General features: G+C 39.1%; 4 protein-coding genes across 4 annotated transcripts; 1 reads left to right on the top strand and 3 right to left on the bottom strand.

Annotated features, from left to right (window-relative positions):
* LOC308696122 (protein lifeguard 1) lies at positions 1–5435 on the bottom strand. Its single transcript, XM_081374518.1, has 7 exons — positions 5311–5435; positions 4024–4235; positions 3789–3868; positions 3489–3689; positions 1455–1583; positions 854–997; positions 1–734 (listed from the first exon to the last, which is right to left on the bottom strand). The coding sequence occupies exons 2-7, from the start codon at positions 4232–4234 to the stop codon at positions 582–584; spliced, it is 918 nt and encodes a 305-aa protein (XP_081230644.1). The 5' UTR covers position 4235; positions 5311–5435; the 3' UTR covers positions 1–581.
* A 1896-nt stretch (positions 5436–7331) lies between these two features.
* Positions 7332–13067, bottom strand: LOC308696120 (uncharacterized protein). Its single transcript, XM_081374516.1, has 5 exons — positions 12148–13067; positions 11078–11173; positions 10889–10994; positions 8287–8375; positions 7332–7977 (listed from the first exon to the last, which is right to left on the bottom strand). Exons 1-4 carry the CDS (start codon positions 12650–12652, stop codon positions 8318–8320), a joined length of 765 nt encoding a protein of 254 aa, XP_081230642.1. The 5' UTR covers positions 12653–13067; the 3' UTR covers positions 7332–7977; positions 8287–8317.
* Positions 13068–13776: 709 nt separating this feature from the next.
* cbln13 (cerebellin 13) lies at positions 13777–15625 on the top strand. Its single transcript, XM_081374517.1, has 4 exons — positions 13777–13959; positions 14059–14121; positions 14218–14349; positions 14440–15625. The coding sequence occupies exons 1-4, from the start codon at positions 13806–13808 to the stop codon at positions 14715–14717; spliced, it is 627 nt and encodes a 208-aa protein (XP_081230643.1). The 5' UTR covers positions 13777–13805; the 3' UTR covers positions 14718–15625.
* On the bottom strand, positions 15093–25554 carry LOC308695583 (uncharacterized protein). The gene is made up of 10 exons (XM_081373768.1): positions 25421–25554; positions 24198–24393; positions 24017–24103; positions 23352–23818; positions 20698–20895; positions 17023–17042; positions 16380–16576; positions 16128–16214; positions 15648–15731; positions 15093–15533 (listed from the first exon to the last, which is right to left on the bottom strand). The coding sequence occupies exons 1-10, from the start codon at positions 25421–25423 to the stop codon at positions 15154–15156; spliced, it is 1719 nt and encodes a 572-aa protein (XP_081229894.1). The 5' UTR covers positions 25424–25554; the 3' UTR covers positions 15093–15153.
* Between the last annotated feature and the right edge of the window lie 641 nt (positions 25555–26195).

The following is a 26195-nucleotide window of genomic DNA, read 5'->3' as shown; positions in this document are numbered from 1 at the left end:
TGTGAAAGTGTTCATTTATTTTGACTGTCTGTTAATGTAAGAGGAATAGGCCTAGTATATTATTATTGATAATCAAATTAACATGTATTAGATTTATATGCAACGTGTAGGCTAAAAAAAAAATGGGTATATTGTCCTTTAAACATACATGTTAAACTTTTTTTGATTTCACTTTATTGATTTCATTAAAAGTATACATAAGTAAGCAGTCATATTATTACAGGGGCGTATAAATGTTAAAGCATTTCATGATTCACATCATTAGGGTGTTTGTCACCAGAGCAGAAGTCTTTAAGATTCAAGTTATTTAGCAGACTTATTGTAAATTGTATAGCAGACTTATTGTATAGCAGACTTATTGTAAAAGTTATTGTGATCAACAAATGGAAACAACACGATTATCTGCTGAAAAAGAAAAAGAAAGTGAAACTTGAACAAATTAGCAAGAATCAAGCAGCAAGAATAAAGAACAGTAAAGGGGGAAAAGCGGACATGTGACGTGAGAATATTTGAGGTCGAAAGGTTGAATATCATCCAGGCATTTGCAGACTTAGAGTGCCACAAGCTGTGCATGTGTGGGTTTAATTTTTGGAGCCCCCGCCCAAAATTATAAGTATGTAGAGGAATATCATAATGATATCCAGGTAGATAATTAAGGCAGCGAAGACATACTCTTCAGGATTAAGGCTGTATTTTTGCCTCCCCATCACCAACTGACAGTCCACTGCCAGGAACTACAGGAAAGGGAAAGAGAAACATGGATAACAGTAAGAAGGAAATTATGTCATTCTTAAGCACTTACATGTAGTTTTAGATTTGTTATTAGTATTACGGAATATTGATTATGCTTTACCAAAGCGTAAAGAAGGGCTCCCAGACATCCGTAGAGAACTTGCAGAACACGGGAGTAGAAAAAGATGCAGAAGAATCCAAACATGATGAAGTTGACGGCCAGTACAAGCAGAATGCCGTTACAAATAGTGAAGTCCAAACGAGTCTGAAAATCACAGCAAATCAGAATGACATCAGCAGCAAATGAAGAAAAGAACTGGAAGAGCAACTATATAAGCTAAGGTCAAGCTTTTTACAGGGTTTTATAAACTAATGCATTTTATAAAAGATTTTGGTGTTTTAAGCTGCATTTTTAATCAAATGATCTTACGTCAGATTACTGTAATTTACAGCAGGGTAAATTTTTAATGTAAAAAGCAACTGTATTTTCATAAAGACAATTTATTCAGTGAAAAGATACTTTTTTGATTTAGTTTCTATTGTTACATTAGTACATATTCATTTACTCATATTATTTTTTTATTTTAATCCAAATTTTTTATGTATTCATTTATGCATTTACATTTTTGACATGTTTTTCATTAAACTTTTCAATGGACCCCCAGCACCCCCTTGAGGACCCCAGTTTGAAAACCCCTGATTTATAGAGAAACTGAACATACCTGGGAAGAAAAGATGATGATGGCGAATGAGATGATCAGAGTTGATCCTAAAGCGATCACCACAGCTTCTGTGTTGTGAAATGAGGCTACAGTTCCCACCATGTAGGACAGACTCAGAGTGACCACTGACTGCAGGCAAGACAAGGATGAATATAAGGTGAAATTATTAAAGTTTTGACTGCACTCTGATTTCTGTTCAAGAACCATGTGTATAATGACTATATTGAAGGGAGGCCAATGGGTCTCATTCACTAATCAATTTTATTCTTTAATTTATTTTCTTTATTAATTTAATGATTATTACACATTGCACAACCAACTGAAAGCACACGAAAAACTAAGTAGCCTACCAATTAAAAATTACGTCATGGCAAAAATGTAGCCTGTATAGATCTTTGCATAAATTGCGAGGTGCGAAACACGAACTTGTGTCATTTAAAAAAAATATATATATATATTTTTTTTGATTTAAGTGATTTTGTGAATGGCGCGCTTGACTTTTTTTGTTTGAATATCTTGTTGCGCATGCGCTCAAAGGCAAGCGCGTGGGCGAGAAATCGCGCGAGCGAGCAGCAATAACTTTTAAGAAAGTCCTTACATGGACAATTGGACATGATATACGAGTGTTTAAGCATACTACGCGCTCTCTCATTTACAATAATCGTGATTTATTAACCGGATCAATTAGAACGAAGGTGAGAGCAAATACAACTGTTGTGAATCTGGCGGAAATTCTTAAATAGGCCTACCCATGTATGTTCATTTGGCAAGCAGGTATAATAATCAAGATAATGTAGCCTACACTATGCCATTATAACAAAAATAACCCTCTTCACCGTTTATTTTGAGATAATGACTGGCATTACTACTGCTCATTGCTCACATAAACTTGCCTAAATGTAGCCTACTGAACTTGATACAGAGGAAGTTGGCTACAGGCTGTACCAGTTTGTCATAGAGTGAAAATAACTAACGGTTGACTTGAGGGAAGGTGGTTTTGTCCTGGCCAATCCTATATTATAGAATGTTATTAAGTACTTAATTTTGGGGAAGATCAAAGAGGAACCAAGAGGAGGGACCAACTTAGTTAATAGTTCACTGAAATGCTGCCTTTCAAAGTTTTCAAACTAATCCTTCACACATGATATGGAGAAGAATGATAAGAAGCGTAGAGTGCAACAGTGTCTGTTTTAGCTTCCTTGGTTCTGAAAGGGAACTTATAAATAAACAATTTAATAGTTTTAACCCAGGAACCAAACCAACCAGGAACAAGGTGAATCGCAACATTACAAACTTTGATTTGAAGCAAAAAGGTATCGGGCCAGAAAAAAAAAAAAAAAAAAAGGTAGACAGTACAATCCCATGAAGCATTGAGAATGGCATAATTTAATTAAAAATACTGTAGAAATATTGAACTATTGCTTTGAAAATGTTGATTAGACTATATAAAAACAATATATTTGAGATTTATTGCAAAATAAAACGGTCTCTACGTCATTCGCAGTGCTTCATGGATGAGTGATTGATGGAGATTTCTCTGCAGAATCATGGGTTATGTATTTTTTTCACCAGGAATTCCTCTGTTAAATATGATTATTTGAAAAGTAAGTTGAAATAATATGGGCTGATGGCTTCAACAAAAGCATATACCATTGATTAAAAACTTTGTTGCTCACAGTAGATCTGTCAACAAGTTACCGTTCAAAATAAATTTTTACTTCCAGAACCTGACTGTTGCCCTCTATTCTGATGCCGTTCTTCATCTTCTAACTGTAGTTACTTTTCTGGGTTGCAGTAATGTTCTACATGTAATGCAAAGCATAAAGACATATTGGTAGCACTTTATTTTACAGTCCTGTTCCCCAATATGTACTTAGAGTAATTGCAATAACTGTGTGATAACTAGGTACTAACCCTGAACCTAACCTTAACCCATGTAGTTACCTTATATTACCCAGTACTTTCTTAGGTAAGTACACTAAGTACACGTACTATGAAATTTAGTGCAACTGACATTCACACACAGACACTCACCAGTCCCAACAGGTTCCAGGGATGTGTGCGACTGAATGTGGAGCACACGGAAAGACATATGGCCACCACTGCAAAGATAATGTATGAACTGAGGTACACCCAGAGGTTACCCTGAACTGCCGTCTTGACTGTTTTTGAGAAGGTGAACACACAGACTACAGTGAACGTGGCTAGTAACTGAATCGTTACCACACTGAACACCTGTGTGGGTGGAAAGAGAGATTGGAAATGACAATGAGGACCACTGTTCAGAACAATCATTACATTTATTGTAGCTGGCAAACGACAAGAGATTCTCACCTTTCTGATAAACGCTTTCCGAATGGTGTTATCATCAAATGACGACAAGACCAGCTGACTTTCCGCAGTTGGAAATACATCTGTATTAAAGAAGGAAAAAACATTATTCTTGTGATACCTTCCATGTCATTAGATGGCTATCGTCCTCTAAAATATCTCAAACGTTGCTCAGATTGATTGATTTTGTCTTTATAATGAAGTAAATGTTAAATGGATATTGCAAACAGTGGAGTACCTGCAGGTTTTGGGTCTTCTGTTTTGCTGACGCCTGCCTCTTCCGGTGGCAGATCAGGTGGGATAAAGCCAATTTGTGCAGGACCAGGTTGGGGGTACATGACAGGGGCCGTGGGATAAGGAGGGGGCATGTATGTAGGGGGATCATACATTGGTGCTGTCGTTGCATGGCTAGGGTCACACTGAATTTTTTGGCTCTCTACGTCCGTCATCCTAAACAAGATGTGGTCAGATGGGATTGTATTATCAGATTGTCAAAACAGGAAATGAGTTTTTAACATTGGGGTTGAAGTGAATTATAAGTGTCTATGTGCAGGATAGGAAAAAGCATCAGTGTACAGGAAATAGTGGTGTCTGCAGTGTTTGTTTATTATGTGGTTTGTTATAGTTCTATTTGATATGCTAACAGCAGATTTAGAAATACATTGAAAAATAACCTGAGTAGAAGTATACAGATAGAATAAGATATGAAATTTGGCACTTTTTTTTTTTTTTTTTTAGATAGGGGACACAGAGAAAATAGTAAAAAAAAATTATTTCCTTCACAACTACACAATTTTACACCAAATTTGTTAGCACACTAAAAAATTGAAGGGCAAGAGTTGAGAACCTGTGTGTCTGCCAAAAAGTATAAATAATAGTATACTTTTAAAAAAAAAAGTATCATTAATATATTTATATTGAGAAAGACTATAGATACTTTTTTTAAGCTGTTGAAAAATAAATCACTGCACAAATATGGTAATAAATATTATATAATATAAAAATTATAGCCTATATTATCATTTCCACTAAAAACGAATATAATTATGCTTTAATATTCTTTTTAATTAACTCTTTTAGTTAAGGAAAGACAAGATGAGAAAATGTTCAAAAATCACTTCATTCCGGGGTTTTTTTTCCGAAAACTTTTTCATTAGGTGATTGCACAGAGAATGCTTTAGACTGCTTTGTATCCCTCTAGCATGCTGATTTCACCTAAATCAGTAGTATTGTAATGCTGAGTGGATACAAATGGGCCAAATCCTCAATTTGTTGTCTAAAAGTTGAGTAGAGACATTTGAGCCATTGATTGCATATTCAGTGTTAAAAGCTGGCTTTTGTTCTCATTTGTATTTCAGTTGTTATCACTTTATTTTAAAGAGTCTACTGATTATAATTAGATCAGGTTTACTTTGCAGATAAGAAATTAAAAATTTTCTCTTTAGAACAATCAATTTCTGAATGGACATTAACTAATTCAAATATTTTCTATTATTATATTAGAAAAAACGGGGGAAAAGCTTACCTTCTCCTTGGTGTTGCCTTGTTTGAGGTCTAAGCACTCCGAGCTCTCAGAGGTTTAATGCTTCACCTTTTCACACGGGCTGAAGTAGGTTCCACATCCTCTGCTTACATCATTTAAAAAAAACCCTGTGTGGAAAATCTGCTGTGAAGAAGTTGATTGCGCACAATCGGCCAAACGTTGCTAATGTATAAGTTCAAACCATTGCATTGGCTTCCTTTCTCAGCACATTCTGTACATTTTTATGAGTACACCGTTAAATGACAATAATTCTTATGTGCAATCTTTTAGCAGTTGTATTTTTTTAAAAACAAAAGTATATTAAAAGTAAAGTATACTTTGATCATGTTTGTTTGTGTGTGTGTGTGGGGTGGTCAGAACAGGGTTAACTTGTTTCACAAATTCAACCACAAAAATGCAAGTGCAACAAGAGCTGTTGAAACGTGGGTTATTCAAGATTTTGACACTTCATAACTCAAGCACAAGGGCTTCCTTTTTAACAGAACTCAAAATGTTTACTATAAAAACTAAGATGAAATGAATGTGCAACTGCATTACAAAATCCATTTAGAGTCTACAATGTAGAAAGAAAAGATGATCCAAAGCACAACAATCACACTTAAGCATATTTATTGTAAAAAATACATATAAAAACAAATTTTCAGACATACAAAAGATTTAGGCATAGAAACAGCATCATGGACAAACAAAAGACAAAGCCATTTTGAAATGTGATACGTATTTACACTTTAATAAATAAATACTCAATTGTTCTTTAGCAGAATGAAGGCAGATTGTCCGTGTTTGGGGATGAGAATATTTGCAAATCATATTGACCTAAAAAACATTCCCAACTCACTCATATTTGACCGACAACTGTCAAAACGCAGGATCAAGTGGGTAAAGACCCTTAGCACTGAATAATTACAGAACTTTTCTATAGCATTTATACTGTGTATATATATTTATATATATATATATATATATATATATATATATAATATTTTAAGATAAAGAATCAAACAACCTTTGGAGTTAGCTACGCCCCAGGTTAGTTTAGTTTAGTAAATATGGATATTGAGGTATGGCACCACATAAGTTAAAGGGCAAAAGCTAACTTACAGAGCTTAAAAGATTGTCAAAATATTCTGACAATACCTTCCTCCACTCCACAATGCACTACACCAACACAAAACATAAGTGTAACTGTAAAAATGACTCTTGCCTTTGACCCACACCGACACACTTGGCATTTCTTGTGTTTTCAACTGGAAAGAACCGTTAGACTGTCATGTAAAGGAAACAAATTGCAATACTTTCAAAGGTAGAAGATGTCACCTCTCTTATGAGGTGAGGAAATCGCCATTCAAAGGTCTTACCACTCAAAATATGAATCCTTGAGCTAAGGCAAAAAGGTAACAGACCGCTACAAGACACAATAGAATAATGAACATAACACCCATCCACAATCAAATAACCCCCATAAAGCTCAAAACATGAAAAAAAATCCTCAAAATATTTAACAAGCATCTCTGTGAAGGGCTGTTCAAAGAAATTACCTTTCCATTGTTCATTCCAAGGGGGGTCGATGACATCGTCATAATTACCCCTCATCTGTTCTCAATCACCATCTTCAGGCAAAGCATGCGCCATATGGCGTTACTGCGCCTGTCATACATCTCCAACACCACAGATGGCCTCATTCAATGCAGAGAAGGCCTGGTGTAAGCGTCTGAGACGCAGAAAAGCTATTTCATCTCCTGCACACAACTTTCCCTCCAAGAGTAGTACATGCAGTCAGGTCATCAGTCAAAATCTTCTGCATTTGAGTACACACTTAAACACACGCACACTTCACCGCAACCAATAACACGTCCATTAATATATCTAGTGGAAGTATTGCTCTGATCTGTTAACAAATGTACAGTTCAATTGAGTTAAATCAATCAGATCAAGAGGTTTTAAAGAGCTTAATGTGGGAACGAGAGAGTTTTGCCTCAATGATGGATAAGTCACTATTCATGGTAGTTTCAATCAAATTAATCTATTAAATAGTAACAAAAAGGGAAAAGGGTAAACAAAATAGATTAATACCAAAAACATTTTGTATCATTCGAAATATAAAACATCATGCCTCTTAGGTAATCCTGTGCAATATTTACGCATGTACAACTCGTTTGCGTTCATTCGGGATCTGCCCAACAAACTCAAGTAGTCCATTCAAGCCAAAGCAACCCCAGCAGGCTGCACAAAACCAAATGCTAAGCCCAGCATAAATGACAGATCGCCAGTTTCCATGGTAAAAGAACCCAAACGCCACCCCACGTCCACGCCGAGAGGCGTTCCATGTGTAACTTTTCTCTCCATATTTACATTAGATTCTTTTTCAAAGTTCTTTTCAGTTTACCAGTTTCACTCTTGAGCTTTAAAGTTAAAGAGCTAAATATAAAAGGCAAGCAGAGCAAACCCGGCGTTCGCACAGGTGCCGTAGAGCAGAGAAAAGCCAAGTCTCAAGAGTTACATCAGATAGTTAAAGCCAGGCTCACTCAGGGCCAGACTGATTAAGCTGACCACAAGTGTTGATGCTTGTTATTTGTTTTTGTTTCTTTGTGTCTTTCTCTCAATCATCTCATCAGAAAATATATGCACCTGCTAGGGGGGTATAGTCTCCTAAAAGGAAGCAAAAAATAAAAAGTTAGAAGAAATATAAAAAATATTAAAAAATAAAATAAAGTTATAGTTCACTCAAACATGTTAACAAATTTGTATGCATTTTTTTCTGGATCACAAAATAAACAGATATTTAGAAAAATTGTGGTCCATACAATCCAACATTGGGGTCTAATGTTGATTATTGAAAATATCTTTATATATGCAGAAGAAAGTCATACATGTTTTGAAGAGTAAATCGTGACATTTTGAAAGGATTTTACTAATACATTTAAAAAAAATAAATCTACTTGAACAAAAAAAGCTCACCTGAGTCATTGTCATTGCACGTGAACATGAATCAATCAAAAGGATGCTCAGGGCAGCATGGCTTCACTTTGCTCCAAGTGTCAATGCAGCTATTTAGAGAAATATCCAGCATTACATATTTGAAAGCATTCATTTGTACAGCAAAATTATGATTTTAAATTATTTTAAAAGAATGGTTAGCCGTTAGCGTAACGCATGCTAACGATTAATCGACAATCGATTCATTGTTGATAATGATTCAATCAATAAAACGATTGATGTTCGATTAAGCAAGGTCATCATTGGAGTGCAACGTTTTGAGGTGCGTACGGCTTACGTTCAGAAGACGCGTGGAAAAATTAAGGTGAGCACGCTGTGGTTATTATACCATCTGCTCTCTTTTCGCTCTCACATTACTTTGATGTCATACACCGATCGGCCTGCACAGCAGAACTTAAAAGTAGAAAACTAGAGCCCGACCAATATGGATTTTTGGGGGCCAATGCCGATATTAGGGAGTAAAAAAGCCGATATCGATATATCGGCCGATATTATTTATGTGTATATTATAGTACAATACCAGTCAAAAGTTTGGACACACTTTCCCATTCGCGTGTACAAACTTTTGACTGGTACTTTATATAAAATACAGTATGCATAAACAGAATTTTTATGTGCAATGATCACTCAAATGTGGTGGTCAAACACTTGTGTGACAAAGATATGTAATGGAGGCCGGGTGAATGATAGAATGAGAAGATACATTTGAGCTGTAGCCAAACTAGTTTGCATTGCATGTTCTATTCTGTATTATATTCTAAATATTGTTGCATAATCTTCACTAATGACTTTATCTTTTTATTTAGTCACGTTATATAAAAAACAACTTGTATCAATAAATATATCAAAAGTGTCACTGGCAAAACCTTGTTATCTTCTATTATTAGTCTTAATTCCTCTAATTTCTACCAGTAGAGGTAGTACTCAGATCAGAGAATGATTTCTGAAGGATCATAAGACACCAAAGACTGGAGTACTTGCTGATGAAAATTCTGCTTTGCATCACAAAAATAAATTACATTTTAAAATATATTAAAAAAGAGAACCATTATTTTAAATTGTAATAATATTTCATAATATTACTGTTTTTTTTTTGTTTTGTTTTTTAACTGCAGGCTTGATGAGCATAAGAGACTTCTTTCAAAAACATTAAAAATAGTAATGTTTCCAAACTTTTGACTGGTACTGTATGCCAATACCACTATATCTGCGACAGTCTCATATCGGCCAATAAAATCGGTCGGGCTCTATCGAAAACATCTAATGTCTTCACGCAATGGATTAGGTTATTTAGAAACATAATTAACCAAGGGTCCAAAAAAAATCAAAACAAGTGATTTCACCGAACATAAGAACTACTTGTGTAAACGCCACAGTAAAAGTACAAAGAATAAACAAGTAATAATATCCTGGTGGAAGATTGATCTTCTAGCACTGTTTCAGCTGTGCGCTCCTATTCTGTGGTGCAAGGTAAATCAAGACCTGTCAATCTGAGCAAACAAACCAATCCAAGCGCGCTCAAGATGTAAAATGGTGTCCGATTGATCCATACACATCATCCCTACCCACAAAACCCAAGATCCAGTTAGTTGAACTTTCAAAAGACGCTGGAAGACACTGCGTCATGATTGCGATGCGATCATATCCCGGAAATCCTATAGCTTTAGCCAAGCAGCACATCGTGTCACTCTGTGATGTTGTTTTTGGGCTCATTCGAGACCACCATGGTTTACTATTGTTTTGCCAAGTTACAAACAAAAACGCATCTCATCATGTGTATACCATTTACATGTGCGTCAGCTGCGCTTATTATTCAAATACTTGGTAGGCTATAGTTTGGTCTCAAACTAAGACAAATATGCTTGTATTCTGCTAGTTGAGGCCATTGAACATTATGACAAGTTTATCTGTTATGTACAATGATTTTAAAGATCACATTTTCATGTAAACCAGCTACTTTTTCACGCTATGAAAATACAGCACTTCTGTGGCGAGCAGGACGAGGTCGAGGGCCGTGGGAGGACGGCGCGAGGCCGGTGGCGTGATTATGATGAGCCACACCTGTGAGACGCACCGGTCTCGCATCTCTCATGGAGGAGCGGAGGCATAAAGGAGGAGCGACGACAGTGAAGAGCGAGAGAGGACAGGCCTGATTTATATTTGGATGTGTTGTTTCTGTTTTGTGTGTTGCCAGCAGTCGTCCGTGAGGGGCTGCTGGCTTTTACTTTCATTTTTGTATTTGTTTATTAAAATGTTTAAGTGTTCGCCGGTTCCCGCCTCCTTCTTCCCACAACATCATACCTTGTTACAACTTCTAATATGCCAGCCAATTTAAAAGCGTTTTAAGTGATCGTCATATTCCCTATATTCACTGTAAAGCCAAGCTTCTAGGTTTTAAATTGACACCTATTTTGTATTGGTTAAGCAAGCGATTAAGTAACGTGATAACTTAATAGCGCCACCCGATTCGGACTTAAGGTTGGTTAACAATTAATCGATTGTTCATTTAAACAACGATCAATTATGGAAATTGACATCCCTATTTAGTGTAATTTACAATTACCTCTTATGGTAGACGCACAGGCAAGCCAACCGAGCAATGGTTTCTCCCTGCAGAAGGTCTTCGAGACAGATAGAGCACTCTCCACTGTCCTTAGTTAGCACATCCCCTGTTGGACAAATAAGATACAACAATTACTAAGATATTAGCAGATAAAATAAAAACGGTGATAAAAACTAATTGGATGCTTACTGTTATAAGGGAGAGGTGGAGAAGTTAGACAACTTAAAAGGTGTTCTTCGATCCGCCCTCCAGGGAACGGCTTGGTGCAGAAGGGGCAGCGAATAGCTGGTAAGGAGAGAAAAACTAAAACTAAGCAATGCAAAATGGATACAGAAAGCGTTTCATGACAAGCAGGCCAGTCAGAGTAATAGACGGGTGAGTTTGCCGTCCATGTGGCCCACTTTTCTGAACCCTCTGGCTGGACAATGGCCATCTGACCAATATAGTGTAAAAAAAAATTTGGGATTACACAGACATCATTAGTAAACTGTATTTACCTTTGGCCTTGTCGTTTCAATCCATCATGGATCATCCTGTCAGGAATGTATGAAATGTCTATAATGTCCCCAAAGCCTAATTCCACCACAAGCTCATTTGTCTCGTGCAGAACCATTAATCTATTTTAATCACCTTCCATTTTTTATATGCTTTAATAAAATAAAATTACTTAAATACCAGTCAACCTGGGTTTGTAGTCTATTTTATTATGTACATAAACTTTAAGTAACACTTTACAATAAGGTCCTTTAAATTAAAGCATTAACTTATTAATGATATATAAGTATTATTCATTGGTAGTTCCCGTTGAGTAATGCTAACAACAAATGGAACCTTAATGCAAAGTGTTAGCAAACTTTCATTTAGCTAACTACGTTAGTTAAAAACAAAATTAGAGACTGGCAACTGCAGTCACTTTCTTTCAATGAAAGTGAACGGTGACTGGGGCTGTCATTCTACCTAGAATATTTTGTTAAAGTAAAATAGATCTTAAACAACATGAGTAAGAAAAGTAATGACTTTTTTTTTGGGGGGGGGGGGGTGAACTATCCTTTTTGAGTAACACGGTTAAGTACATATAGGCTTATTTTGTTTAATACATAATATATTAACATGTTGAGCTCCGGTCAAATCTGTTAACTGTATATTTGGCTATCAATCACTGTAAACAGTGCAGGTTTAAATGACAGAACGGAGATTTAATTGGGTGTAACTTTTGAAATGACTGTCGAAGTAACGAAACGATCTGCTCTTTAACTTACCACCGTGGCGGTTGTTGAGCCTGTAGAGGCCGATCCACGCCTCGGAGACTGGCCGTGCGTGGGTCCCTCTCAGCCGGGCGGACCTCGCCGTGACGCCGCCGGTGGAAGAATGGCGACCGCTGGGCAAACGCTCCGAGAAAGTGCGCTGCGGTGCACGGCCTATTTCCTCTCCGCCCACAGGGCCTCCAGGACTGTCATCTTCCTCGCGTTTCTCGTCGGCTCCGTTCTCGTCCGTCGGCGAGGCCTGGCTGCTCAGCGACGGGGATGTGTGGCGGTCGGCGGGACTGCCTTCGCTGCTCGCCTGCTGCCCGGTATCCGAGTCGCTACCCTCCTCCGACCGGCTGCGGTTCGTCTCGGAGTCATGATCAAAACTCCCGGAGAACTCCACCATGAGGCTAGTGGGCCTGGTGCTTCGGATTCGTCGGCAGGATTCTCTCTTGATGCCATCTTTATCGAAAGGTGTCGAAGCAGCTTCCTCGTGTAAACGGCTCGATCTCGTCCCCATGTTCAACCGCGCGCACTCCCTAATACCGATCGATCGATGACTGATCAGCTAACCCGATTGCTTTCGTCTCAAAGCCCTTAGGCCATATAACCAATTGCCACATTTATTTCAAAGTCGTAATGATAACACTAAGATGTGCAGTGTTTCATTTCGCTTTCAGTTATGACAACCGCCTACCGCATTTTCCTGCCAGTTATGTCCTGTGGTCCCTGTTCAACGGCGGCAGCAACAACGCACCATACCGGAAGTTGGCCTCTTTCCTTCTTCGTTCAACCGACAGTGTGACCTCACGCTCTAAATTAACTTTTTATCCAATAGAGGAGCAGGCGCATGAATGTTTGAAAAGTAGGCTATGTGAATTATTCTTTGGAATTATTTCGTGAGACACTGAGAATTAAATATCATGCTAGATGTCAACCGGAACAAGTTATTTTACGCGACGTCACAAATGTGTGCTACTTTTTCATAGCCTGAGCTATTATTTATTCATTTATTTTTATTATTGATGATTTTAGCTATAAATAGGCCTATGTACATTTGTTTTTTTATATATATATGTTTTTTTTGTGCTATGGCATTGAAAAAAAGAGCATGGACGTCACATTTATTCAAAGTGACAAACGACTTAAAATTTAACTTTTTAAAATTAATGTTCATACCATCTTGAGAGACAGCAGTGAACACTTTTCAAATATCCTACATTTAATATATTTGTACAGCTCAGTTTCATATCACTTAGGCTATATTATAGTTTTATAACGATAGGCTACTATAAACATTACTAATACAATACTAAACTAATTAATATTGAGATAAAATAAAAATCTCTTGTCTCTGAACAAACTACTGATTTCAAGCTGGGAATCTTTCACATCACAATGCACAGCATTATACATTGAGGCATTTTCCTATAAAGAATATACCCAAAAGAAACTGAATAGTGTGCAGAGTTGAGGTATTGCTGCAAAAGTTATTATTTGTGACATTTGATCTTCTCACTTAAATACACATTAAACTAAACCTTTTCTGAGTCAGCGTTGCAAGTCCAAACAATACAAGGTTCATGTTTACTTTTACACCATCATGTGGTTCAGTATCGCCCCAAAACTGTGCAAAATACAACATGCAACATAAAAATCAGCCATACAAATTTATGAAGATGTTGGCAGCTCAAAAGATGCTTTTACTGCTTTGTGTTGGTGTCTCATTGGCACACGATTTGGCTACATCAGCACAGCTAAAGGACATTGAGGAAAGGCTGCGAGCCACAGAGGAAACACTGAAAGAACTAAAGAGAGAGAATGAAGGTATAAAGCTTTTTATCTACATCTATTATTTTCAAGACTTATTATTTTCCAGCTCAACACATTATAAAAACAAAATTATGAAATGTTCATTCTGAACAGCTTTAAGGATTTTCACAAAAGCCTCAAGTGATACACTTGAATCTATCCAGGCAGAGAATAAAGGTAAATGGAAATAATTATTATATGATGTTATATTTAAAACTAAGTGTAAATGAATATGACAAAAAAAACTAACCAAGTCCACTTATCTTTTCACAGCCAAAAAGGTTGCCTTTTCAGCTGGACTTTTGTCATCTGGAGCCCAAAAAATTGGACCCTTTGATATTCGGAAACCCCTGGTCTACCAAAAAATTTTCACTAACACTGGAAATGCGTACGACTCCAACACTGGTAACCTGTCCTGTTCACATTTCTGTTGTGTAAAGTATAACAGATTCAACTTAAAGGCGTTTCTGATTCATATGTGTATGTGTTTCACAGGTACTTTCACAGCACCAGTGAAAGGAATCTATTTCTTCAGATTTTATGCTCATGGTCACCCTTTTAACCAAGTGGCAGTCAGTCTCTATAAAAATAATCAAATCCAATGCTCTGTGTTTTTTTTGAAGCCTGAGACCAATGCTAATGGCAGCAATGCTGTTGTTCTCTCACTGGAAAAGGGTGATGAAGTGAACACACAGCTGTGGGAGAACAGCTGGGTTTATGATGATGAAAACAGCTATACCAGTTTCAGCGGTTTTCTGCTTTTCCCTTTGTGAGTGTCCACTTAATTCAGAATTGAATGTGACAATTTTTTTTTTTTACTAGTCATAATAATCATATTTGTGTGATATTTACATTTACATTAAAGGAAGAGAACATTGTATGATCCTAAACTCCTCTTGAATTTTTAACACTAAAAAAATGAATCATTAGCTTCTCTAATGACATCAAACTTGAAAACATTTTAGAAATTGTATCTTTATTCTTTTTGTTGACAAGTTTTCTTCAGCCCTTTTTAATGTATCGGTATGCAGTAAATTAAACCGCACAAAAAGCCAGTCAATGTGTCATTATTTTACTAGTGTTGATTATGGTATAAATACGTTTATCATACAAATCCAGATGTGACTGCAAATAATCACCTGCATGTTTATGATTTTCTTTATTGCTTTATCATTCAAACATCAGAGCAATAACAATTCATAATCTGTTTTACAGTTCGCACACCACAAGCCACTCGGAACTACAGTTAATATCATTCCATACACCACTTTTGTCAGAAACTGTACAGTCCTCTGCCCCCTTATGATTGTTCGGCTCATTTTCTTTCCATTTGGTGAAAGTTAAAGGTTGGCCATTCATATCTACAAAATGCCCCTCTTTCACTCTGTCTGTTGCACCAACATATACGGAAGTAGACTCGAAGGCAGCTTGCAATGATGTTAGAACTTTGTTCTCATCTTCACTTCTTGGCAGGACAATTTTAGCACCAGCATCAGAGCAGAACTTCTGTGCCTTTTCAAAAGTTCCCTTTAGCCCATTGGACACATAATATTTCTGCCCCACTTTCCTGAACATTTGAAATCCTAGGACTAAAAAAAAAAAAAAACTTCTAAAATGGAATTGTACTATTAACTTTTAAAAATATTGTTACATGAATAAATAAAATGTGTGGTGTAAACATTATTTATGTAGGAGTATTCTACCTTTCTCTACTGCAGTGAGTCTACCAGTTAGGTATTTGACATCTGATTGAAGTTGTAGTACTAATGCATTTTGAACACTAGTACCTGTAAAAGAATACCAGAGTGAAAATCAGAGGCAGAGTATGTGGAAGAAGAATATTTTACAGATTTTGTCTTGTACTTTATGTAACTATAAACTCAATTAAGATATGGTTAGAAAAAAATACTTGATCACAGTCTAGATCTTCATTCAGCATCATTCATTTTACATTGACCTTATTAGTTGTTGTTTTTTTATTGATTGACAGACTTTTGTATTCTTTTTTCAGACACGAAAAAGATTGACACATTACTTGTTTTAGTTTAATGTAGTTTTTCTGTTTTATATATATATATAAAAAAAATTAACTACACACACGCACGCACACACACACACACACACACACACACACACACACACACACACACACACACACACACATTACTGTGTTTTAACTTTACCTGGCAGACCTGGATTTCCTTTGTCTCCTTTAGGGCCAACAACACCCAAGGGTCCTATTTTCCCTGGGGGTCCCTGTGCACCAACTCCTGCAGAGAGAGAGAAGAGAGTGTGATGATTAAATCTCATTTCTCTGATCTGATCATTTCTCTCATTTCATCACCTTATCTTTCAGCATTAGAACAATGGTTCTAACACTCAATCAATTTTGAACACAATAAAACCAACAACCAGGGGGAACAAAAGGCATGAACCTGGATCTCCTTTTTCCCCTTTCGGTCCAGGAAACCCGTCTCTTCCATCTCTGCCAGGGCTGCCGTTGTGTCCAGGTGTGCCCGGCACCCCAGCATAAGCGGGACAGCTACTTTCAGATGCAGCAGGTAGGAGCACAAACTCCACCAGGAACAGCGCAGCAACGAGGAGATGCTTTAACAGCGCCATCTGCTGTTCACTGTGGAAATGGTCAGAGTTCAAAAGTACAATTATTTCCACTTTTCCAAATTTCCATTTTCATAAAGATGTCATTCCTCTCTCAATATAATTATATATAATAACAGTGAGGTAGGTTTGATATAGCTAGCTAATATAGGTAGCCTATATTTAGTGATTTCAAACAAGTTTACTTGGTTAAAGTAAAAAGAAATTAGCCTAGGCCTAAATTAAGAAAAATACATGTTCTTTTTGTCTCATATTTCATATATTTCAGTTCTCTAGTGAATGTTAAAAGCGATTTTGCCCAACAGTGATTATAAAATCCTTTTCACCGAAAACTGGACAACAATACAAATTACTACTTACATTTAGGTTCTGTTTAGGCCTAACTTTGCTAGCATATGGATCAGCCTAGCATGTAGAAAGACAGCTAGCATAAAAAAGAGCCTAGCATATGGATCTTACCAACAGAATAGGCCTGGCGATCAGCACTAAATGTGAACAACTGCATGCAGACCCTTCACCAAATTTAGTGACGTAGTTAGTAACTCAGATCAGAGTTCGTTCGATGACAAAACAAAAAGAGAAACAGACTGTTAGGTTTATTTATACCGGTGTCATTTTTAGATCTGTATAGTTCTATCAGTCTTATTTTTTTCTTTCCCGTAATTGTATTAATTATTAATTTGATTAATTTAATTTAATTTAGTCTATTTGCGAAATGTAATGAAAAGCGACACTGTGATTTATGACTAAACGATCTAGGTCACTCAGTCTTGAAACGGATAAACAGATGAAAGGTTTTGCTTCCCGCTAGGTGCTCAGTGTTTGTCTAATGCAAATACACTGTGTTTGAACAGTTGAAAGAACATTAGGACATCAAATGCTTGAGTTCCAAAGATAAACTTTTCTTATTAACCTATTTATCTGTTATAATTGCATAAATAGTCCTACACTTTCGGTGTAGGCCTACACACCTAAGGTAGATCTTAGGACTCACTTCTGACTGATTGAATGCCATTGATTAGGCCTATGGGTTACTTATTTAAAGTTATGTCTGTGTTGTTGTTTTTTTTATCCACTAGACATTCAAATACCACATTTAGGCTATAATTATGTAACTGCTGAGAAATCGCTGGATCAATAGCCTTTCACTTGTTGCCTTGGTTTGTGAAAAATATGTAAAGTAAAGTAGAGGTTTACATGGATGAATCCAAATAACACAGCAAATACTTGACACTGCTTTAAGTTTTATATAAAACAACAAGATCCAACTCTTGTGTAAATATTAATGATTAATTTTCTTAGGATAATCAGCACTGAAGTCATGGGTTTGCTTATTTCATTAAAGGGGGGTTGAAATGCTATTTCATGCATATTGAGTTTTTTACACTGTTAAAGAGTTGGATTCCCATGCTAAACATGGACAAAGTTTCAAAAATTAAATTGTACGTTTGAAGGAGTATTTGTCACGATCCACACAAGGAACAGGCAAGATCCAAATGCAGTGTAAGTTATTTATTAGGTAATCCAAATCGTAGTCTTCCATGCAAAAAGGTCAAAATCCAAATATCAATCCAAGAACAGAAAACAAACTGGGAATACAGGGAACTGAAGTGGTGTGACCAAAACAAGGACTCCGTAACACCTACTAAAACAGACAGGGTTATATACACAGGGAAAACAAGCTAAACAAGATAACAAGGGGGTGTGGTAAACTGAAACACCTGGGAAGACTAATCAACATAACGGGGAACAGTTGAACATGGGACAAGACACATGGCAGGATCACATGACAAGCAGGGAATTACATGACAGACAAAAACAAGGAACAAGACACAAAACCCACACCGTGACATAACCCCCCCTCTACGGAGTGGCTACCAGACACTCCAAGACCACAAGACCCAAAACACAAAACAAGAGTCCAGGGCGGGAGGTGGACTGGTGGAGGATCAGGGGGAGGGATGGAGGGCCAGGTCCATGGAGGGAAACGGGGATAGGGAGTGACAGTCCATCAGGCAGCCAGGGTGGAGATGACCATTCATCAGGCGGCCAGGGCGGAGACTCTCCCTCGGGTGGCCAGGGCGGAGCAGACAGTCCATCGGGCGACCAGGGCGGAGCAGACTTTCCCTCGGGCGGCCAGGGCGGAGCAGACTTTCCCTCGGGCGGCCAGGGCGGAGACTTTCCCTCGGGCGGCCAGGGCGGAGACTTTCCCTCGGGCGGCCAGGGCGGAGACTTTCCCTCGGGCGGCCAGGGCGGAGACTTTCCCTCGGGCGGCCAGGGCGGAGACTTTCCCTCGGGCGGCCAGGGCGGAGACTTTCCCTCGGGCGGCCAGGGCGGAGACGACCCCTCGGGCGGTGGAACTGGCACCACCGACTCAGGCACTGGAACTGGCACCACCGGCTCAGGCACTGGAACTGGCACTGGAACTGGTACCACCCGCTCAGGCACTGGAACTGGCACCACCGGCTCAGGCACTGGAACTACTGGAACTGGCACCACCGGCTCGGGCACTGGAACTGGCACCACCGGCTCGGGCACTGGAACTGGCACCCCCGGCTCGGGCACTGGAACTGGCACCACCGGCTCGGGCACTGGAACTGGCACCACCGGCTCGGGCACTGGAACTGGCACCACCGGCCTGGGCACTGGAACTGGCACCACCGGCCTGGGCACTGGAACTGGCACCACCGGCCTGGGCACTGGAACTGGCACCACCGGCTCGGGCACTGGAACTGGCACCACCGGCTCAGGCACTGGAACTGGCACCACCGGCCTGGGCACTGGAACTGGCACCCCCGGCTCGGGCACTGGAACTGGCACCACCGGCTCGGGCACTGGAACTGGCACCACCGGCTCGGGCACTGGAACTGGCACCACCGGCCTGGGCACTGGAACTGGCACCACCGGCCTGGGCACTGGAACTGGCACCACCGGCTCGGGCACTGGAACTGGCACCACCGGCTCAGGCACTGGAACTGGCACCACAGGCTCAGGTTCAGGAACAGACACAGCCACAAACACAGACACAGACACAGGCTCAGGCTCAGGAACAGACACAGACACAAATACAGACACAAACATAAACACAGACACAGACACAGGCTCAGGAACAGACACAGGCTCAGGAACAGACACAGACACAGGAACTGGCTCAGGAACAGACACAGGCTCAGGAACAGACACAGACACAGGAACTGGCTCAGGAACAGACACAGGCTCAGGAACAGACACGGGCTCCGGCTCAGGAACAGACACGGGCTCCGGCTCAGGAACAGACACGGGCTCCGGCTCAGGAACAGACACGGGCTCCGGCTCAGGAACAGACACGGGCTCCGGCTCAGGAACAGACACGGGCTCCGGCTCAGGAACAGACACGGGCTCCGGCTCAGGAACAGACACGGGCTCCGGCTCAGGAACAGACACGGGCTCCGGCTCAGGAACAGACACGGGCTCCGGCTCAGGAACAGACACGGGCTCCGGCTCAGGAACAGACACGGGCTCCGGCTCAGGAACAGACACTGGCTCCGGCTCAGGAACAGACACTGGCTCCGGCTCAGGAACAGACACTGGCTCCGGCTCAGGAACAGACACTGGCTCCGGCTCAGGAACAGACACTGGCTCCGGCTCAGGAACAGACACTGGCTCCGGCTCAGGAACAGACACTGGCTCCGGCTCAGGAACAGACACTGGCTCCGGCTCAGGAACAGACACTGGCTCCGGCTCAGGAGCGGCCATCTTGTCCAAAGACCCAGGCTCAGCGGTGGCCATCTTGTCCAAAGACCCAGGCTCAGCGGTGGCCATCTTGTCCAAAGACCCAGGCTCAGCGGTGGCCATCTTGTCCAAAGACCCAGGCTCAGCGGTGGCCATCTTGTCCAAAGACCCAGGCTCGGAAAATGTGACGTGAACAGGCTCGGCGGCGGCCATCTTGTCCGAAGACACAGGCTCGACAGACGTGACATGAACAGGCTCGGCGGTGGCCATCTTGTCCGAAGACACAGGCTTGGCGGCGGCCATCTTGTCCGAAGACACAGGCTCAGCAGTCGTGACGTGAACAGTCTCAGGATCGGCAGACGTGATCTTCCTCCCTCTTCTCCGTCCGCGACGGCGAGATGGTGGTTCCGGTCCGTCCCTCACGAGCCCAGGGTCGAATGGGGGCCATGGTGGAGAGTGATGCTGGACCTCCACTCGACCACCTCCTGCTCTGCGACCTCCCCGGGTTCCACGGAAAATGACAAGGTGGGTTCCTTTAAAGTACTCTCTCCTCTCCAGTTCAGTGGCTGGGGAAAAAAGGCTCGAACTCACACTACTGGATCTCTGCATGACGGAGTCCTTCTGTCACGATCCACACAAGGAACAGGCAAGATCCAAATGCAGTGTAAGTTATTTATTAGGTAATCCAAATCGTAGTCTTCCATGCAAAAAGGTCAAAATCCAAATATCAATCCAAGAACAGAAAACAAACTGGGAATACAGGGAACTGAAGTGGTGTGACCAAAACAAGGACTCCGTAACACCTACTAAAACAGACAGGGTTATATACACAGGGAAAACAAGCTAAACAAGATAACAAGGGGGTGTGGTAAACTGAAACACCTGGGAAGACTAATCAACATAACGGGGAACAGTTGAACATGGGACAAGACACATGGCAGGATCACATGACAAGCAGGGAATTACATGACAGACAAAAACAAGGAACAAGACACAAAACCCACACCGTGACAGTATTTCTGTGCCAAAAATTGTCCTTCCGGTTTGTCACAAGTTTCGGAAAGTTTTTTTCGAGTATGGGTATGTGTGACGTCAGATGTAACGGAATTTCCTTATATGGGTCCTAAGGGCACTTCTCCGGTAAGATCGCGGGCGCGCGCGCACTCGCAGACTAGAGCGAGAGAGCGAAAGCAGTACGCCCATCAAAGCGCCCTGTGCGGCTTTTGGGAAGCCAATATCACCAAAGAAGTGTGTTTTTGGTTGCCAGGGCAAGACAACCCTGCACAGATTCCCAAAGAACCCGGCGTTAAGGCACCAGTGGATGGAGTTTGTTTTTCCTGAGCATAAACGGAGTTGTGTAGACTGTTTGTTCCCTGCATTTCGACGATGATTGTTTTATAAAAAAAGCCCAGATCGACGAATTTGCATATCGTCTAATGCTTAAGGATCGAGCAGTCACAATGATAAAGGTTCGGTGAATAAAACTGCTTCTATTAGCTTCGCCCACACGGCCCGCCTCCAGACGCTCGTTTTTTCCGGAAAGACTCGGTACAGCCTTTCTTTCTTTGATAAAAATAATAAAACTAAAGACTTTTTGGAGATATGAAGGATGCAATACTACTCTATAGGTACTCAAGATTAACAGGAGATTGAGTGAAAATGAGCATTTCACCCCCCCCCCCCCCCCCTTAAGAAGTGCAAAGGCTAAACTTATGACTGTTAGTCATCAGAACCAGAGCATTTTTTACCAATTAATAAAGTGCTCATGTCCAGTGTAGACAGGATGTTATAGTTTTTTTTTTCCTAGACAAAAAAAAAAAAAAAAAACGTCATACTTACTGTGCCTGTAATGATATGATGAACAGCTTTATGTGCAAAAATCAGCATGCTAGCCAATACATTTCATTAGTTTCAGTTTGAAGTTTTGTTAGACACACAATTAATGTCAGATTTGCAATGGAAAAAAACATGACACATGACAAATAATCATAAGACATATTTTATTCATTCATTTGAAACAATATTAGGCTATTTTTTATTTATTATTTCATACATTTCATCAAATTCTTTCATATGTAGGCCTGCTGTGAATTCTGTGAGCATATTAAAGACATTGTTAACAGATTTGTATATTTTTTAATATTGTATCACTGTAAACAATTATTTTTGCTGCTTGTTAAATTTACTTCATTAAAAGTTACACAAAGTAACACACATAAAGTAACACAGTCGCTAAACATAATTAAATTGTGCCCAATATACTTTGATAAATAAACTGAAGTTTACTTAATTTTATTTGAGTTGGAACTAACTGAATACTTTTTGCAGCAGTAAAAATTTAAATTGGCAATGGATTTTTAGTTCCCAGCATACTTTGTATTTTGGATCAGGAGAGTAAATGTTGAAATTAGGTGCTAAGTAAAGGAGTAAATTGAGTAAAAGGAAATACCTGTTAGTGTTTAATGTTCATTTATATTTGACATTTGAAAGAGTTTCTGTTATATTGAAGTTTTTGAGGTTTTCATTGTGCTGAAGAGTAGAGCTTGTGCTTGTGGGTTGCTACATGAATTAAGTTGATTACACTCAATGAGCTTTAACTGTACTAATTACAGTACAGTGACAAGTACTTATTTATTCATTGCAAATATATGCTAGTCACAGCTATAAAAGTAAATAATAATCAAGAGTTCAGATTACTCGAATGAGATCCAGCGCTGTTATCTTCTAAATGTTTAATTTTTAGTTCTAATATTTGTTAAACAAGCTTAAATGTCTGCAATATGTATTCAAAAATATGCTATAATCAAAAATAAAGGAATTATAATGCAAACCAATGGTTGTGAGGAGTATTTAAAAAAAAAAAAGTTTAGAGGATTTAAGTAAATCCTTAAACATTAATTCATGATTGAATTAAAAGAAAAAAGTACTATAGTAATGAATCAACCCAGTATGCTGGGTAAAATAACCAACATGTGTTCTGTCCTATATTTACCCAGCCCTTGGGTTGAAACGACCCAAATTGGTTTGTATTGAGTCGACTATACGTTCGTTTTATAGTGTAAATTCTATCTTATTTCTATTTCACATATAATGGGATGTTGACCATTACAAACGACATCATCCCAAAGGCCAGACACTGTGATAGCTCCACAGTCTTGTACTCCCTTATAGTCATCAGGCTGACCAGGACTCCAGTTTGTAAAAGTCAACTGCTTTCCCTCAGTGTCCACAAACTGTCCCTCGGTTTCTCTATCTGTGGCTCTAATATATGGCTTCGTATTACTTAAACCACTGGATACTAATACTTTCAATAGTGCCTGGTTTTCTAAAGCAGTACTTGGCAAAACTATTACTCCACCAAAGTCCTTGCAGTACCGCATCCCATTATCAAAAGCGGCCTCAATACCATCAGTGACGTAATATTTCTGTCCAACTTTTCTGAATCTACTAAAACTCACAGCTTTCTCAATCATAGAAATCTTGGCATTAAGATGCTGGATCTCAGATTTCAGGGAGTCAGACGTGTTTCCACATACAGGCAAGCCTGAAAATAGAATAATTACACTTAGATATTAGGTACAGGGTTGAAATCTCCTGGGGTGTTATATATAAATATTAACAGGACCAAAAAAAACAAAGGACCATTGAAAAATCAACACACTCGCTGAAGCTCTACAGTATTTTCAACATGAGGAATTCTGAAATATCTAAATTACTTATAAAAATGTTTAATGTTTCATACCTGGTTGACCTGGGGGTCCCCTTTCACCCTTGGCTCCAGTCGGGCCAGACGGTCCTGCTTTACCTGGCGGTCCCTGCACATTCACTCCTGAGACAGTTAAGTATGAAAAACATAACCACATCTCTCTTCCTTACACAAGGAGGTGAACCACTGACTTACTCTCTCACAGACAAACACAAACCTGGCTCTCCTTTGGGTCCAATTGCTCCATCTTTGCCATCTCTCCCATCTCTCCCAGGCAGGCCATTGTGTCCAGGAGTGCCTGGAACGCCACCATAAGTAGGGCAGTTCAGGTTCTGAGGTTCAGCTCCATCCAAAAGCTGAATTGCAAACTGAAGGAGCAGAAAAGCCCTGAGGAACATCTTTAACAGCGCCATCTGGTGGAACACAATGGGAAAACTTCAGAGAAAACCGTGAAATACATTTGTTTAGTTCTACCTAGTGTCTTGCCTTAAACCTACAGAAATAAACAAAAGTTCCCAAGTATTTAGCAGTGAATAGCATTTTTGTTTACAATTTGCCTTGTAATGACTCGACAAATACATAAGACAATGTATCACTTACAGGCATATATTATTATATATCTTGTGTTATGTGTATTGGGATTTTATTGGGGTTTTGGAATTGAATTCCATGTTTCTTTTTTAAAAAGTCATTATTTGTGTTTGCATAAACCCCTTCATTAGCAGGGAGCATTCTGAATTGCATCTTAATCTGAAGACTATTAACTTCGATCTATAATTTATTCATTTTTATGATAGGAGGGAAATTAGTCTATATTTAATTGTGTGGCAGGATAAAGTTACAAAATGTTGTGAATGAACATCGATGAACCACAGCAGTCTCTATGCAGTTATGCTGAAAAGCTGCACACTTTTCTTATATGTGTGACTCAATCCCACAATTTTCAAGTCAGCATGGAAACAGAAACACATCCTTTAAATCCAAATCCAAGTCTCGTGAGAATATAGAGGAAAGGATTTGTACGGAGTAAACAGGAAATATTTGCTTCAGGCGGACAGACACAAGTTCCCATACAAAGTCTTTTCATTTGCAACATTTAAAGCTTGCCCAAATGAGATTTTGAGACAAACTTGCCCTGATCAGTTTGTAAATCTTGGTATAAATTAATTTAATTCACTTGTAATTATACAACGCACAATCATTTTAAATAATTATTTATCATTATCTAATTTCTAAAAGTTTATTCATGGGTCATCTGGATAAATTGGAAGTTATTAATGCACTAACAAATAAAATAGCATATTGTGTTATCGCCATCCATTTAATGTCTCTTTACTAGATAAGTTCAAGCCACTTTTTTGGTTCACTGTTCCTGTGTTTTCTTTCTTTTATTAACTTACTGCAATGGTTCTCATATTAAAATAACATTCAGGTACTTACCATTTTTATGGAGGAGTCCAGGTGACAACCAATGTCTGTTGCCCAACAAGTCCGCAAGACTACATTCGCACAAGTGACTGAAGAGAGGAAGGTCTTCTTGCTTTAAATCTGAGGGGCTTGTTGTTGTAAATCTCATATTCGGAAATACAGCTCTTCCTCTCTAGATATGCTGCGCATGTGCAATGTGCTTTTAGAGAGATTTGGCCCTCCTAATCTCTCATGAATTGACACCCTGCTAAACTGGTTGTGTTGTACTATTGCTTCAAAATCATATGCTAAATGACTAAATTTAAGTGTATATATTTTTATTATGAATTATATGCATTGTTGTTGGGATACAAATTTGAATGGATTTATTATTTGTTTGTGTTAAATATAATGTAACATGTTACATATGGAAAAAAAATGCTTCACAATCAAATTTAAACTGGATTTTATAAACATAATATCACATATTTTGTTAATGAGATGACTCCAACTCCTGTGAGGACATCAGATGATGCAAACTCTGAATCAACATGCACCAATGCTAAATCTTCTATAAAATGTATCATGTTCACAACTTGTATTAATGACTTCAGTGATCTCATTGTTTCTGCCTAAAATTAATATGTTAGCTAACTCAACTGCATAATTTGTATATGTACATTTCTGAAATACATTACTTGAACATTGTCACCTCTGATAACAGATCACTCTAAATTGTAATGATATGCATTTTCTGTAAAGCTGCTTTTAAACGATATGTATTGTGAAAAGCGCTATACAAATAAAT

This window comes from Scardinius erythrophthalmus, assembly GCF_964197995.2.
Source record: "Scardinius erythrophthalmus genome assembly, chromosome: 9".
Classification (NCBI taxonomy): domain Eukaryota; kingdom Metazoa; phylum Chordata; class Actinopteri; order Cypriniformes; family Leuciscidae; genus Scardinius; species Scardinius erythrophthalmus.
This window is presented reverse-complemented; position numbering and strand designations above follow the sequence as displayed.

Coding starts and splice junctions, on each gene's coding strand:
- LOC308696122 (XM_081374518.1), bottom strand. CDS start 4,234: ATGACGGACGTAGAGAGCCAAAAAATTCAGTGTGACCCTAGCCATGCA. Junction 3,690..3,788: donor GGAAAGCGTTTATCAGAAAG/GTGAGAATCTCT, acceptor CCACCCACACAG/GTGTTCAGTGTGGTAACGAT. Junction 1,584..3,488: donor CCTGGAACCTGTTGGGACTG/GTGAGTGTCTGT, acceptor TCTTGCCTGCAG/TCAGTGGTCACTCTGAGTCT.
- LOC308696120 (XM_081374516.1), bottom strand. CDS start 12,652: ATGGGGACGAGATCGAGCCGTTTACACGAGGAAGCTGCTTCGACACCT. Junction 10,995..11,077: donor TCCACCTCTCCCTTATAACA/GTAAGCATCCAA, acceptor TTTGTCCAACAG/GGGATGTGCTAACTAAGGAC. Junction 8,376..10,888: donor CTGTGCGTCTACCATAAGAG/GTAATTGTAAAT, acceptor TTCTCTAAATAG/CTGCATTGACACTTGGAGCA.
- cbln13 (XM_081374517.1), top strand. CDS start 13,806: ATGAAGATGTTGGCAGCTCAAAAGATGCTTTTACTGCTTTGTGTTGGT. Junction 13,960..14,058: donor ACTAAAGAGAGAGAATGAAG/GTATAAAGCTTT, acceptor CATTCTGAACAG/CTTTAAGGATTTTCACAAAA. Junction 14,350..14,439: donor TGCGTACGACTCCAACACTG/GTAACCTGTCCT, acceptor TGTGTTTCACAG/GTACTTTCACAGCACCAGTG.
- LOC308695583 (XM_081373768.1), bottom strand. Junction 24,104..24,197: donor TGGACCCAAAGGAGAGCCAG/GTTTGTGTTTGT, acceptor TAACTGTCTCAG/GAGTGAATGTGCAGGGACCG. Junction 20,896..23,351: donor ATCCCATTATATGTGAAATA/GAAATAAGATAG, acceptor GGATCGTGACAG/AAGGACTCCGTCATGCAGAG.